At 40.5% G+C, this 16,327-nt stretch overlaps 1 protein-coding gene across 1 annotated transcript; it reads left to right on the top strand.

Moving 5' to 3' along the window:
- Positions 1-853: 853 nt before the first annotated feature.
- ACAT1 (acetyl-CoA acetyltransferase 1) lies at positions 854-16,316 on the top strand. Its single transcript, XM_054973252.1, has 12 exons — positions 854-994; positions 3,800-3,847; positions 4,547-4,664; positions 6,009-6,104; positions 7,111-7,211; positions 8,434-8,577; positions 9,987-10,137; positions 11,267-11,362; positions 11,601-11,714; positions 12,001-12,065; positions 15,284-15,441; positions 15,993-16,316. The coding sequence occupies exons 1-12, from the start codon at positions 959-961 to the stop codon at positions 16,111-16,113; spliced, it is 1,248 nt and encodes a 415-aa protein (XP_054829227.1). The 5' UTR covers positions 854-958; the 3' UTR covers positions 16,114-16,316.
- Positions 16,317-16,327: the final 11 nt, after the last annotated feature.

The raw sequence follows: 16,327 nt of genomic DNA, 5'->3' as shown, positions 1-16,327 counted from the left end.
ATAGGACAGGTCTGAAAAGTATGTTTGTCACTGAGCTGTCAATTCTGTGAGATGCTTGTGCGTAAATCACTCCAGGCCTGGACTTCCTAAATTCTTTTGATACACACCCACTTTTAAAATCAAGAAAGTGCTTTTAAAATTTTTATCTATTTATGTATAAATGCGAGCAGTTAGGCCTACCATATGCTCCTTGCACATAAGGAGATTGTGATTCATTTGAGATTCAAGGTGGATTACACAATGTGGGTCAGCGCAGTCAATTTCAAAGCCATTTCCATACACCTGTAGTAGGGTACATAGATGAAAATTTGCAAAGATTAAAAGCCAACAGAGATCCAATACAGAGTTGAAGAAACTCTGAAACAGAGCGTAAGCAATCCTAAGACTGACATTTCAACAACACAGAAATCACCCAGCAGGATCACGCCCACAGCAACAGACAGTATGCAGAAGCGAAGTCCACAGTCCCTGTCCCTCTACTGATGATTCTCTTTGAGACCACCTCCTTACAGTACAGCCCTCCTATTTCTGACTTTGCTTATCTGTGGTAATGAGAACTGAATGAGTATTCCTTTCTCACACTGGATGTTTGCGTGCGACGACATTACCATCTCCAAACGCACCCCTTCCACCTCTCCAGCCTCACACAATCCCACCCTTCCGCGCCGGCCCCTTTCCTGCGCTCCAATCAGGTGGTTCTCTAGTGACCACGCCCCCTTCTCTTCTGCGACCCAATAGAATGACTCTGACTGCTACGCCTCCCTGTTCCTCCATTCCTGTAGGGGAGCGGGTGGAGCAGCGCGTGCGTCGCTCCTGGGCTCCTATTGGTCGAATGAAGGGGCGGAGTCAATTGGGAGGCTCGTGCGGCTGAAGGTGACGGAGGCGCTTAGTTAGTCGGTGGCTTCTGAGGCGATTTTGTTGCTCAGCGGGGAGCGCTTAGGCCGCCGGGAAAGCCAAGATGATGGGAGGACGGCAGGTGCCGAAGACTCTGCGGGTGAGGGAAAGGCTCTCGTTCCTGCCTCGGTGGCGGCGGCGGCTTCGGGGCTGTCGCTGTCCTTCGGCCTGCTCTTGCCCTTCTCCCCTTTCGTGAAACGGGGACTCGACCTGCGGGGGACAAGGGGCCGAGCCCCGTCCCGACCTGGTCTGTGGACGCGGTAGATGAGGTGGCAGAGGCGGGCCTGAGGCGGTAGAGGGGAACCGCGCCTCTTCAGACTGCAGGGAGGGGTGTGTCGGGGGTGGGGGAGCGCGCACAGTCAGCTGTCGAGGAACAAGTTTCAGTATATTCATTCCGTTAAAGTGGGGACTGTTTTTTGCTTTCATTTGTCCCGCCTCCCCCATCAGCGTGTTTTTTTTTAAAAGAAAGGGCTCCCACCTGTATCAGCCCAGAGTTCCATAACCACAAGATATTAAAAACAGAAATCACCTTTAAAGGCCAAATAATAACTACTCTGCGCTTATATAACTACTCTGCCCTTCTAGACAGATTAGTGCTCCACAAAGTCGTCATATTGTTACCCCCGCAATACAGCTGGGGAGCTGGGGCTGAGAGGAATGGCTTACCTCAGGCCACCTACAAAGATCATGGCAATAGTGAGATTTGAACCAGCAGATTTGCAACCCAACCAGAAATTCTTCATTGTGTAGTTATTTTTTTGGGTAAAACAGCAAGGTCCCATGTGAAGTTGCCTTATACTGTGTCAGGCCGTTGGTCTGTCAAGGTCAATATTATTTATTCCAGTGGCAGCAGTTCTTCAGTCTCAGGTCTTTGACACCACCTGGTTCTTTTAACTGGAGATGCTGGGGATTGAAGGTGGGATCCTCTGCTTGCAAAGCAAGTGCTCTGCCACTCAGCCATGGACCCTTCCCCTGGGGTCAAGGGACTATGAGCTGGTGTTGTGTCTTCACTGGTTCAAATCTCACTACATCCATGAACTTACCAGGTGGCCTTGGCTAAGTCCCTACTCTCAGCCCCAGCTCCCCATCTGCATTGGGGGAACAATAACACTGACTTTGTTCATTGCTCAGAGCGGGCACTAAGCTGTCCAGAAGAGTGATATAAAAACAAACTGTCGTTCATTTGTAGTGGATAGTATAGGGTGAAATGTAGTTACCTAAATTCATGTCTAACTGGGAAATATATGGAGGTCCTTCACTAGTTGTGCTAATTATTTGATTGGATAACATAAAAAGACCGCATAGTGAGGAAGAAGGCTCTAGTCTTTGAAAGACTAGGAAAACTAGGAGGAATACAATGCTAGGAATACAATGCAATTAGTTTCAGGAGAGTAGCCATGTTGGTCTGCATAGAGGAACCAGGTTCAAGTCCAGTAGCACCTTAAAGACCAACCAACATTGTTAGTCTTTTAGATACCATAAGACCCCTGTTTGCTTTTTTTGCAATACACTTGGCTATCTTTCCAGACTTTTGGCAGAACAATTTTTAGGTGGGCAAGTGCTGATTTTGTCAGGTATGGGCTCCAGATCATCAAGCATATGCTTCGAAAAGCAGTTCATTTTTGAGGTGCAGCGAGACTTCGCTTGCTGCTACCCCTTTGAAATTTCTTGGTCTCCTGCATCACTTTACTGCGTGTATAGACCTAGCCTTAATAGAGAAATCCTTCTGCAATGGAATGCCTAGAAGATTCTTTGAGGTCCTTGTAAAGGTAGAAACCAGGTAGAGTGTATGGCTTAAACTTTGCTTATTTTTGGTGTAGTAACTTATTTTCAGTAATGGATTTTATCATGTGGCATTTAGTAACGATGGCTCACATTCTGTTGTATGTGTAGAGCTGAGTTTCAATTAAGAGCTTTTAATGTTATGTATTAATTTTTATTTTGTAAGCTGCCTTGGGCTTGGAGAGGCAGCATAAGAATTCTCTAAATAAATAAAAATAGGAATAATTTTTTGTGCCCCTAGTGGAGTTCTTACAGGTACATGAGGCCTCTTGGCTGAGATTAGCACAACAGAGTTTGTTCCTTCTCATAGAAAATTCAAATGCTGCCCTCTCTTTACCCCATCACTAAACAACAAGCAGGGATGAGATCTGGAGGATGTCCTTCTCAGTAAGGCTTCAACTGATAGTGACTGCAGACAAGAACTTCTGGTGGATTATGCTTTTGTAGGTCAAATCTGTTCTTTAATTTGGTGCCCAAAATAGGCTGCCTAGGATGCTGTTCCTATTTGTCTCTCAGGAATTACTCATAAAGTATGTGTTATATAGAGGAGCAGCAGCCTTTTCTTAAATGGCATAACTGTTCAGTAGTTTGAATATGGGAGCTCGTAAAAAGGAAAATTGTAGGAAAATTCTGGTGTGTTTACTTGGGGAACCTTGCTAGATTATCTGAATGGTGTGGCACTGTGGCAATGCTAACCAAACAGACTTAAAACAGAGATTGTCCTGTTCTAGTGTTTGTTAACCTAAACCAATAAGTGGGCCAAAGTTCATAGGATCAGAAGGTTAAATAAGCAAAACTGCTCAGCAATGCTGACATTTTTATAATGTAAAATGTAAAATACCACATCATTAACTGACAAATATTTTTAAGCATCAGAATTTTTGTGGTCATACTGGCCAGAACTATTCACAAATTATTCCAAGTGATACCTCTTTATACTGCTTCGCTTCTGAATTCATTTAGTAGACACAGTTGCAAAAAGAAACTTCCCTATGTTACACCTCAATACATTTAGTATACAACTAGTATGTTAAAATATTTAAAGTGGGAAAATCTAAGCATTTTGCAGTTAAAGTGGATATGTTGTAAATATAGCACAATGAAAAACAACTTCTGTTTTTAGGCAATGATGTATGCAAGCCGGAGCTATTCATCACAACGTGGTTTAAATGTAAGTATGCAAAATGGTGTGACATCAAATATTTGCTGTGATGCCTCATTATACCTTCCTTGTTAGACTGTGGTCTTATGTAGCAGCATGCTTGAACTTGTTCAGATATACATAGTTAAAAAGAGTGATGGGAAGTGTATAAATACAAATAGGTTGAAATCCAGAGCTGTTAGTTTACCATATGCATCTGAAGTCATTTTTTTCCTGCAAAAGTTCATGCTGCCAAATATAGGATAAATACCACACAAACATTCCCATACGACCACCCCATGGCTTCTCTTTGAGCTAGCTTAAAAGGGAATGCCAGAAGCTGTAGTGGGAATGAGTATCTGTGTTCCCCTTTAAAGCTCCTTGGTGTCATTTCACATCAGAAGAACAGTGCAGCAGGAGAAGGCTTAAATCCAACCCTACCTTTATGTTTGCATTTTAAAGAAACAAGCTTCAGGAAGCTCCATTCATTGAATTGTCACTATCATATTTGACTTGATCTGGAACTATAGTGGCATGTCATATCTAATTGAAGAGATTTGTACCAGTTCTGAGGTCATTACTGCATTATGTTAACACAGCATTCCTTGAATATGTGCTGACTTAGTAGTAGGAGAGTCTCTATTTTTTTTATAAAAGTGTAACAGATACGCAAATTAAATTAATACTTTTGTTAACCACCGAACCAATTGCAGTACTTTTGCTTGTTAGGATGTAGTCATTGTAAGCGCTGCCCGGACACCCATTGGCTCTTTTCAAGGATCTCTTTTTTCACTACCAGCCACTGCGCTTGGTTCTGTCGCAATTAAAGGCGCAATTGAAAGAGCAGGTAAGTAAAGATATTAGTCCAGTTATCTAGATGATGTTTAGAAGCTGAAGCAGGGTTGTTAGAAAACATCCAATGCCTTTCCTAATAATAACCCTAAATTAAATATGAAATAGAAACTACAGAGACATATAATAGTCTGGTTGTGTCAGTCTTAGCAGGACTGGAAAGTATTTGTCATGAGCACTACTATTTTACTATCCAGCAGGGCAAGTTAACTGTTGGGCTGTTAGATGTAGAATATTTTGGTACATTAGTATGGCAGTAATGAAGGTATATGGATCTACATCTACTGTGTAGGTCTCTAGGGATTCTCTATAAAGTATGTCATATTGTAAGCCACCTGAAATGTCATTAGGTAGAAAAATAGTAAAGAGTCCAGGAGCGCCTTTAAGACTAACCAACTGTACTGTAGCATAAGCTTTCGAGAACCACAGTTCTTTTTGTCAGATGCATGGAGGGTAAGAAGAAACTGGTCAGATATATATAGGTGGTGAGGGGAGGGTGGAGTAGGTGCAAATCAGTTTACTTCTGATAATGAGATCAGTTTGCTTCAGTTAATGAAATCAGTTACTTCTGATAATGAGATTACCATTCTCTATTCAATCCAAGTCTGACTAAGTCAAATTTACATATGAATTCCAATTCAGCAGCTTCCCGTTGGATTTTGTTTTTGAAAGGTTTCTGTTGAACGATGGTGACCTTTAAGTCCTTGATGGACAAACATTGGACAAACCAGCCAACCTCTGTGCAAAAGAATAAATGGACACAAATCTGACATTAAAAATGGCAACATCCAGAAACCAGTGGGAGAACACTTCAATCTACCAGGACATTCCATCAAGGAATATATATATCTGGCCAGTTTCTTCTTACCCTCTGTGCATCTGACGAAGAGAACTGTGGTTCTCAAAAGCTTGTGCTACTGGACTTTTTACTACTTTGTTACTACAGACTAACATGGCTAACTCCTCTGGATCTATTAGGTAGAAAGAAGACATAGAACTCTCTTTGAAATGGAACAGTGTATTTACTTTGAACTATTTTCAGATCCCCATTTGTCACAGCTGTCTTTATTTTCCAAGATGCATGATGTAATTCATGAAAAATTCTTGGCACATCTACCTGTTGGAGAGGGACAAAACCATGATGACCTACAATCTGCATAGTACAAATTGTTGGATTTTCACTGCTTTGTTTCAATTCTTGTTTCCTTTAGTAAAGAAGCTCTGAACTAAAATTTTAAAAAGAGTGTAGCATCTCCTTTACACTTTTGTACCTTCTCTCAGAATACATTGTTATGAACTTGTTACCACTTAATGGTTAAAATTGCCCTGTCTGTCATAGGCATCCCTAAAGAAGAAGTGAAGGAAGTATACATGGGTAATGTTATCCAGGCTGGCCAAGGACAGGCTCCTGCAAGACAAGCAACACTTGGTGCAGGTATTAAAACTATTTTTTTAATTGGTTATGACTGCTTAAGACAATAGTCCCCAGTCTTGTTGAGGCTGTGGGCATTTTGTGGATTTTGAGAAAAGAGAATGGGCACCACCACAAAATGGCTGCCACAGGAGCATCACAAAATGTTGGGAGTTTGCCTACCTAACATACAGTGGAGGCAGCTGTACCTGAATAAGTGATCTCTGCAATCCCAAAGGTGACATATCCTTTTTTTCTGAAGCATCTTTTGCTTCAGTAAGGTGGGGGACGGCTGGACTGGCATTTAGCTTTGGGGAAGAAATACTATGTCAAAGAAACAAAATGGTGTCAACAAACTTATTGGCATGCACTGTGGCACCCATGGGCATGCTGTCGGGGATCACTCGTTTAAGACATAAATAGGTGCAATTTAGAAATAGTGTTTCCTTTGCCTTATTAAACATGCCCATGTGTTAATGAGGGCAAAGACACCTTTCTGTAGTACAGAAATGGTCTTAAACAAGATTAGCTGTTTAAATGCTAAAAAAGGTAAATGTAATCACAGGTACTTCACAATTTAATTGTGAATTTAAATTTCAAGCTCTGGGTTTTCAAGTAAGCTTTCCATTTTCTTCTGATGTCATAATCAGACTTTGGTTTCTCCTTAATTTCATCACTCCTTATTTCACTGTGTAGCATCTCGTAGCTCTATAGGTTGTCTTTCTAGCAGATATGTTTCCAGAACTACTTGCTGCAAGCAGATTTCTTATGTGGTGAAACAAAAAATCCAGACGGTATATTGCTGCCTGCAGAAGGGACTACCTGAGAGTTCAGGAAAGGTCTCAGTGCTGACACTAATCGGTATAAGAATAGGAAAAAGGCAAATGGTCTATAACAGGAATCTTAGAAGTCTATTGAGATTTTGTGGCACAAATTTTTAGTTTATTAAAGAGCTCAGTTCAGTATTTACATTTATTTGATCATTGCTGTTATTAGTTTCCATAGTAGTTGACGTCTTAATTTGGCCCAGGTTTACCAGTTTCTACTCCTTGTACAACTGTCAACAAAGTTTGCGCTTCTGGAATGAAATCTGTTATGATGGCAGCCCAGAACCTGATGTGTGGAAATCAGGTAGGATAATCATGTAGTGTTCAAAAGACTTATGAATATGGCCTCTGAAAGAAGACTAATGTTGTATTTACCTATAAGAATGACAGTTACAGGTACATAGAATTTTTGTATATGTCTATATTGACGTGGCTTCTGTTCATTAAAATGGGACATGCGCAGGGGATATTTTACTCATTGACACTGCTTGAATCTATGCATAAGTACTGTTCAGTGATAGCTAGCATGACGTCATAATTTGATATTTTATATATAAACTTATTCCTTGGAATGATGTTGAAAATTGGCCATAAGACTTATAGGAATCTCTTGGCTATTAAAAGAATCTTTAATAGGTAGCTTTTTATAATAAACAGATATACAACTTTAAGATGTATTGTAATGATTTTAAGTGTGTTTCTTTAAATGCTTGGTGTGATACAGATGAAGAGTGAGGGTGAGTGAGTGAGATGATTGGTTGATGACTGAGAGTGTGGGTGACATTAAGAAGTGTGACTGGAGTGAAATCTGATTGAACAGTAGGAGTTCTCTAGGGGTGGAATGAACTGCAATTTTTAGTTATTGAGCAGAGAGAAAAAGATGCATTCTGGTTTAGACAGGCCAGCTGTGTGCAGCCTGAGAGAGTCTATGTATTTCGGAGAGAGAACATTGATTCTGGTTTAGACAGGCAACCTGTGTGGAAGCCTGAACTGTGTGTGTCTGTGAGAGAACATTCATTTTGTCCCAAGCAGGTAAACTGCGTGTGTGCCTGAGAAAGTTATATACATCTGTGTGACTGGGCCTATGTAACTATATTTGAAACCATCAAGCTTAATTAATACTGTGAAACAAATACACTTCTTGTAAAAATACGTTGTTGTTTTTTCCATCCCAGAGTATATGTTATTCCTATATCCCATTCCTATCCTCAGGATCACATAGTCCCACGAAGGAGCCTGACGCTTGGGCACATTATTCAGGGGGGAATTTAATTTAATTAGTTTGCTGCCACCAGGAATTATATTCCAGCCTACCCTGAGGGTGTAAGAAGAAGAGGGTTACAGGCAACATCTAACTATATGACAGAAAGGGGGTCATGAGATGTGTATTGTAACTTTTTGCCTCAAAGGACAGAATCAAAGTATTATGTAAATGTTGTAAATGTTGTATTTTGTTTCCCTATATTTTTGCTCTCATTTTAGAAAGGTAAAAACTTCATGAGATGTTGTAAAATCTTTCTGAACAGGACGTGATGGTGGCTGGTGGGATGGAGAGCATGTCTAATGTGCCCTATACAATGAGCAGAGGAACAACACCTTATGGAGGCGTAAAGCTGGAAGACTTGATCGTGAAAGATGGTTTGACCGATGTTTACAATAAAATCCATATGGTAAATATTATTGATATCTTTAAAAACTTTTTTTTTAAGATTCTGAGTATATCACAGGTGCTTACAAGGATTGATTTTCTGTGAACTTAGGGAAGGTACAATACCTCTTCAGAGAGGTATGTTGTTTTTCTGACTTGAAGTTTGGCACAGTAGGTTGTATGAAACTATTTCTTAAAAAGAACAGGAGGTTATAAATGAAAATGGCAGCCCTGGGTTGATGAGTCAGTCCCAGTAATATCTAGCTCAGTTCACTCCATGTTTTGATGACATCATGTTTTATCCTCACGCCATCCCCTCCCCGACTGGTTAACAATACGGAATGGAAGGGGAAATGTGTCCTGTGTCATGATACACTGGATTGGATCCAAACATTGTTTTCCACTAATGGCAGGCATTTCTGTCAGTGAAATGGAACTTTCTTATCTCCTTCCCATGCACTGCAGTCCCGTGAGCTCCTTGAAATACTGTTCTGGGGGACAAGGAATAATTAGGAACAGCATGAGGGTGAATGTGGGGTATGCAGTAGCGGGAGGGATGGCAAAAATCTCAGTTGTATCTAGTTCCATAGGATAGATGGAACTGGAGTTGGCATTACACGTATAAAGGGCCAGGGGAATGATGCAGAGGCTGTTCAGATTATTCTTCCCTGATGTTTATAGCAGGTGTCACTGTTCTTCGCCCCCACCTCCAGCACTGAAGATAACATCCAATAAATCTAGAAAAGATTAATTTTATCTTCAACTGATAATCGACAAGGTGTGATTCTGCAGTCATTTCGCATGTTTAGGACGCTATGATCTTCACTACCAGTAACTCTCAATTAGATTTTTTGCAAACAAGTATATAGCTTGGTACAGCTGGCAGCTGCTGGGGGCACATTTGCTTAAAATATTTGTTAGTTGCTGTCTCCATTAAAAGGCTTGAGGTGACTCACATCCAAACAGTGGCTAAAAAACAGTAGTCTGCCTTTATGATTGACTGTTTAAACTTCATAAACTAGCAGAAAATAAAACAGCTTTAGAAAAGATGGTCAAAATATGTTTGTATTGATTCAACGTTTACCTTGGGATTTTAGCCAAAGTTGACAACATTTTCTGAAGCTCATCTGCAAGGCAAAGGACTTTGAGCTATAGAAGCTGATTTTCAGTGTAGGATTTTGAAGATTCTCTATATGACTAAACAGTTCAAATTGAGAGGCTTTCTGTATGAATCTTTTTATTTGTATTAGATTACACGTAGTGTCAAAAGTAGTAGAAGCCCTTTGAGTGCTTGAGCTAAAATAATTGTTAAATTAAGCGAACAGTAGTAGAAGAAATATAGGGGGTTTGTATTATTAAAGTGTATCTGTTTAAAAACCTGTTCTATTATTAAAAGGACTTTAATTGTCTTTTCTCCCTCCTCCTCGATAGGGTAATTGTGCAGAGAATACTGCTAAAAAGTTTACTATATCACGGGAAGATCAAGATGCCTATGCTATCAAATCTTACACAAAAAGCAAGGAAGCTTGGGACTCTGGTGTTCTTGCAAAGGAAATTGTACCGGTTGCTATTTCTCAGAAAGGTATTTTGATTAAAATACAGTTCCCCGCCCATCATTACCTTGATCTATGATGTGACAAATGAAATACATACAAAGAGCTGAAAAGTTAAAATTTGAATAGAAATAGCATTTGCATTCTGACCAGTGTGTCATGAATATGAATGAAGATTTGTAGTTTTATTTTCTGTGCAGAACCAATCTGAAACTGTGCTGCTTAATTACAAGGCATTGTCTTGTATTTGTTTTTTTAAAAAATTATTTCCTATAAAACCGAAATGCTGTCGAGAGGGAGAGGAGACTTTTGGGGCGGGGGGTAAAGGCCCCTTTGAACCCATGTTGATAGCTTTGTGGTTCTTTGGATCTTGGCCATTCTTTTCCTATGATGTTTACTCAACTAGCTAATTATGCTGCATGGGAGACGGTATTTCCATGCTCTTTGTTTATTTATTATTTATAGTCCGCCTTTCTCACTGAAACTCAAAGCGGATTACACAGTGTGAGATTAGTTCAGTCCATATGAAGGACATTTCAATAAACAATGCCATAGGGTATAGAAATGCAAATTTGCAAAGATAGAACATAAGCAAAATAAACAACTAGTTTATCCTGTGTATAATTTTGAGCTCCTTTGGGCCTGTGTAACAGCGTAGCTTTCAGCCTCTGTTCATCCCACCCCCCTGCTTCCCTCCGCTTGGCCTTATCTGTTGCAATGTTAAATACTTGAGTAAATTAATAAACCTGTAAACCTAAATAGAGATTGTAGTAGAAGAACAGGAGCACAGTTCTGGTCAGCAACTATTTTTAGAGGAAGGAGATGGAGAATGAGCTTTCTCCCCACTCCTTCCTTTTTCAAATTTTATTGCCTGCTGTTAAGACTAGCTGTAGTTCCCATTTTTCACAGAAGAGTGGTGGAGGGGTGAATGGTACAGGAGGAAGACTAAGGCAGTGGGATAAGGAGCAGAGCGTAAAGAGCTGTATGATGTAAAGTATCTGTGCTGCTCCATTTTGCATGCTCCAGTGCTGTTTGTGAAGAAGGGGGTGTGCCGTCTGAAATGTGTAGTAATCTCTGGAGGAACTCAGTATCTGTAAGGTTTAATTCAGCCTTGAGTTATAAGCTGAAAACTTTTTACTGAACAAAGTCTGATTTTAGGGAAACCAGACACAGAGTTTAAAGAAGATGAAGAGTACAAACGTGTTGATTTTAGTAAAGTTCCAAAGCTGAAGGCGGTTTTTCAGAAAGAAAATGGTAAGTTTTGAATAAATAATTACTGAATTTTTTTGCATGGTGATACTTTCCCCAAATTGCTTGTGTCCATACACCTCCCCCATTTTTTATGGTACTTTAGGAGAGCATTAGTGAAGTTGGTGCAGATTTAACTTGTATTGTGCTGGAAAGTGTTTTGAATACTGATGATGACAAATTAATACTACAGAATAGGAGTAATTCATGCTTTCCCCTCCTAAAGGATAATTAAATCTTTCAGGAACCGTAACAGCTGCCAATGCCAGTACTCTCAATGATGGAGCAGCTGCTTTGGTTTTGATGACGTCAGAAGCAGCCAAGAGACTAAATGTTAAACCACTGGCTAGGATAGCAGGTAGGAATCTTTGACTTAGTGATTTTCAGTAATTCTGGGGTATCATTTGATGGCTCTGGCTGTAAAATATTTACTTTTTCTTGTCTAGCAATTTCTCTGAACTGCAGCAATTACCATCTTTCTAAAGAATGGCCTGCCTCACTCCACCAGAAATACCATGAATGTGTTGTGGGTCATTGTAGAAACAAATCTCTAAAGCATCTTATTTTACATGAGAGGACTGTATGTCTAGCTCAAATACAGTAACCAAACATTGCCTTTCTGACTAGCATCTGTGATCTTGCAGCTTTTGCAGATGCCGCTGTGGATCCTATTGACTTCCCCATTGCCCCAGCACATGCTGTTCCCAAGGTAGGAACAAAAGTAGTCACTCATGTATTGCCTCCACATTAAAAGGAAGTCTGACTTGAAGCTGCACTGTGAATATTTGTCACCTCTCTAATCATAGTAATAAAAAAACCCACTTTCAGCCCATACTTTGAATACTTTAGGGAGGATTGTAAGTTGTCGTTTTATCAACATAACAGCGGTTCTTTTTTCTTTAATTTTTTCCTCTGCCTTTTTATTGGGCTTTTAGTCTTATTAATAAAATAAAAGGTATTAAAAAAAAACCAACAGTTCTGCCAGCAGAATGCCATTTCTGTTTGCAGAGGAGGGCAACTTTTGCTGGATCCCCATTTTGCCCCCACATCGTTCTGGGAGTTCATTGACCTGCAGAAGCACTATTGGGGACAAGGGGTTTGCTTTCCTCTGTTGTGACTCTGCTCTCGCAATGAGACTCAAGGCAGATTACACAGTGTGAGTTAGTACAGTCATTTTTATGGACTTTTCAATAAACTATGTAATAGGGTATATAAATGAAAATCTGCAAAGATTTAAAACCAGCAGAAATTCAATACACAGAATTGAAGAAATGCTAAAACAGAGCATTAGCAATTCTAAGACTGACATGTTAAACAACATAGAACTACTCAGTAGGATCATACTAAAACAACAGATAATACAGAGTAGAAAGTCCATGGTACAGTATATGTATTGTATAAAGTCTGAATTTTTATAAGATTATTTGATACAAAACACACAAGTTCTTTGTAGCAAGCTCCAATTCCTCTGAATAGTTTCGTGTTAGTGAGCACTAGTTTTATACTTCTTCTTTTGCATTTCATTAACTTTAGGTAATTACAGAGTACAGAAACCAGTCTTACTAGAATAGAAAAGGCGTCTCTTTCAATAAAACTTAAATTTTCGGGCATAAGTGACTATAATCTTTAAGTGATACCAGAGCTTTTTTTCAGCTGGAACATGGTGGAACAGAGTTCCGGAATCTCTTGAAAATGGTCACATGGCTGGTGGCCCCGCCCCCTGATCGCCAGACAGAGGGGAGTTTAGATTGCCCGCCAAGCGGCGTGTAGGATAATCTAAACTCCCCTCTGTCTGGAGATCAGGGGGCGGGGCCACCAGCCATGTGACCATTTTCTCCCAGGGCAATCCACTGAGTTCCATCACATCTTTTCCCAGAAAAAAACCCCTGAGTGATACTATTTAATAGTATTGGCTCTCTGTGGTATTGTATATGTTGAAAGTTTTGAGAGCATTAGTGGCAGTCGCTCCAGTTCCTTTATTGCTTGAAATCTACATTAAGCCTGCTAATCCCATGAGAGCTGGAGAAATCCCAACTAATGCCAGTTGATTGATAATTAAGTTAAATCTCTCTCAGTTCTGTCCTAAGCTCTGGACTTTGGCATTAGTGCAGCCCCAGTTTTGCTAGTTGGTATCCTAAAGGGCAAAGAAGACCCAACTCCAAGGAGCTATTGTGGGACTCTGTGGTAGTCATTGGGCTAATACCAATCCTTTGTAGAGAATTGGGTTCAATCTGTGTCTACAATTTGGGCTGCTTCATGGGACTCTGATCCTTGAAGGCTAAATGTGTTTTGAGTGTTTGTCCAGCAGTAGCAATGGTTAGAATGGCGGGTAGTAAACTAGGAATCTAATTCTGCTCCCTGTCTTTCCCACTTGCCTGTGGGGTGACACCAAGGGGGGTAGCACTGGCAATAGTCTGCAGCAGTTGTGCTCATGTTTGGCTGCTTGTACATTCCTGCCAGCCTGTGCAGCATGTGTGGCCTGCATGACATAAAGCAAGAGATCTCCGTGCTGCACATCCTGTTGTCTAGAAGTTCAACCCCCAGCTGCCGTTTCTAAGCGCTGAACACAGCCACTCAGAACCCCTAGCAGCCCTCTGGAGGATTGAGGTCCTCTGATTTGTTTGAGACTTTCCCAGTCTCCAGGTTCGTTCTGGGAGAGCTTGCACACAAGTGGTCAGAGACTCCAGACACAAGCTTAAATAGAGGTGTTGTTTATTAACTCAGGAGAGTGTATGCAGGGCAGGAACCTCTCTAGAAGGCGCAAGCAAAAGGCAATAAAATAAGTGTACCGATTTCTAGCTGAAACTATCTCTGTAGACATGAAGGCTTGCTAACTTGCATTTGCTCATACTCACAAAGTCCAGTCCATGCCAGGCGGTCTGACATGGAGCAAAGTCTCTCACATGCTGATGGAATAAAGGTAGGAATAGAATGGTCAAAACAGGTGTCCAAGTGAGAGCATGTGTGTTACTAAGCGCAGTGAGGAGCCCTCTTTTCTAGGACTGTCAGCCAATCAGGGTACACTTCGATATCAGCTTTGCTAGGCCTGAGAAAGCAGGGTGGGCAACTGGAGCTGCAATTCCCTTTTACCCAAGGACATCTTACTCTGCAATAACCGGCTGCAGGCGCAATTAAGGAGCCTGTTCATTCCATCCCCCTGGGTGGCAAGCCAGAACTGGGCCTGTGAGAACTTACGAGCCTGGCCTCAGGCTAGGTGTGTATACGTGAGGCTTATTCTACACACCTTTATATAGGTATCCTGACCAGGGGTTATGTGATGGTTAAGTGCAGTGTGATTGGCTCAGTTGGTATCCTCAGCTGCATGGTAGGTGTGGTGACAGACTAGGTGTCTTCTTCACTTCCATTTCATCGTTACAATAGCAGGGGCACTCTGAGGGGCATAACAAACTATGCTTTACCTACCCCATGCAGTTGGTAGGGTGCCATACTAAAATATCTCGTTAAGTGTTTGAGGCTTAGTTGTTAGACTTTTAGGATGACACCCTCATAATAATGGAGGAAAGTTGACATATAGTCTTGGTATATAGCTACAGAAATGCATTGTCTACAGAAATATTTCCTTGCACTCTGATTACTGTGGTTGTTTTGGTGGTTTCTTGGAATGCGGCACAAACAGTGAGTCAGGCCAGTTACTTATTTGCCTTAGTTTTAATTATTAAAATATGTGTCCGCATTCAGTAATAATTTAACATTTTTTGAAAAGGGAAACTGAAATAATTGATTGGGATGTAACTGAAGCTAGACAGAGGTGCCTGGCTAAAATATTGGGATGCTTCTATAATGGTTTAAAGTCCAATTTGATTTGTGTCATTTTACCTGTAACAACTCACAACTAAAATTGATCCTTTAATAGCACTTGAAATGTCTGCTGAACAAGTGTTTCAAACTTCAGTATTTCCTTTTCAGATACTTAGTCAGACGGGACTTAAAAAAGAAGATATTGCAATGTGGGAAATTAATGAAGCATTCAGTGTTGTTGTCCTGGCCAATATTAAGATGCTGGGCATTGATCCGCAGAAGGTGAACATTCATGGAGGAGCAGTCTCTTTAGGACATCCAATTGGGTATGTAAAAACCAGTCCTATTGTATGTACTCACCTTTCTAACTTCTTTATCCTAGAGGTTGCTTGCCTTCAGAGTCAGTAACTGTGGCCGAGAAAAGAATTTAAGCCAGGGAAATTCAATTAGATGACAGGGTCTTTGGCTCTTTGTAGGTGAGAAGTTAGTTTTGGCTTGAACAGCTTCTACGTGCTAGACCTTAAAAACTTCACAGAGGACAGAAGAAAGAGCAGCTCTTGGAAAGAAGCAGAGCTACATCCTAATCCTACCAAGATTTTTCTTCTGAAACATCTTCTAGAGGAATCCAGTAGCACCTTTAAGACTAACCAATTTTATTGTAGCATAAGCTTTCGAGAATCAACAATAAAATTGGTTAGTCTTAAAGGTGCTACTGGACTCCTTTTGATTTTGCTACCACAGACTAACACGGCTAACCCCTCTGCATCTTCTAGAGGGGGAGAAGATACATGGTGTCTGGACTGGGGGATACAGGTAGGAAAGAGTAAGGAGAGCCAATACATTTCAAACTGACTTGATGTGCTTTTTTCCATCTTAGGATGTCTGGAGCAAGAATTGTCATTCACATGACTCATGCATTGAAGCAAGGAGAGTACGGCCTTGCCGGTATTTGCAACGGAGGCGGTGGCGCATCTGCAATACTGATTCAAAAGTTGTAAGCTCTTTAAAAGGCTTCAACTTAATTAGCTGTTACAGATATTTATGGAACTGCCACCCAGCTCTTAAAACTTAGTTTATCATTGTTTTAAAAATTTCATAATGTTTTGTACTATAGCATGCCTCAAAGCAAATGTGGTTTTATACCATAGAATTACAAAACATGTTAAACTAATCAAGATAATAAAGATGGTATACAATCATGGTTTACTACTA

Source organism: Eublepharis macularius, chromosome 3 (assembly GCF_028583425.1).
Source record: "Eublepharis macularius isolate TG4126 chromosome 3, MPM_Emac_v1.0, whole genome shotgun sequence".
Taxonomy (NCBI): Eukaryota; Metazoa; Chordata; class Lepidosauria; order Squamata; family Eublepharidae; genus Eublepharis; species Eublepharis macularius.
Note: the sequence above shows the minus strand (reverse complement) of the source record. Positions and strands in the feature narration are given on the sequence as shown.

Excerpts from the sequence above, each read along its gene's own strand:
- ACAT1 (XM_054973252.1), top strand. The coding sequence starts at position 959 with ATGATGGGAGGACGGCAGGTGCCGAAGACTCTGCGG. Across the intron at positions 6,105-7,110 it reads ACAAGCAACACTTGGTGCAG|GTTTACCAGTTTCTACTCCT; the intron begins GTATTAAAACTA and ends AATTTGGCCCAG. Across the intron at positions 7,212-8,433 it reads ACCTGATGTGTGGAAATCAG|GACGTGATGGTGGCTGGTGG; the intron begins GTAGGATAATCA and ends CTTTCTGAACAG.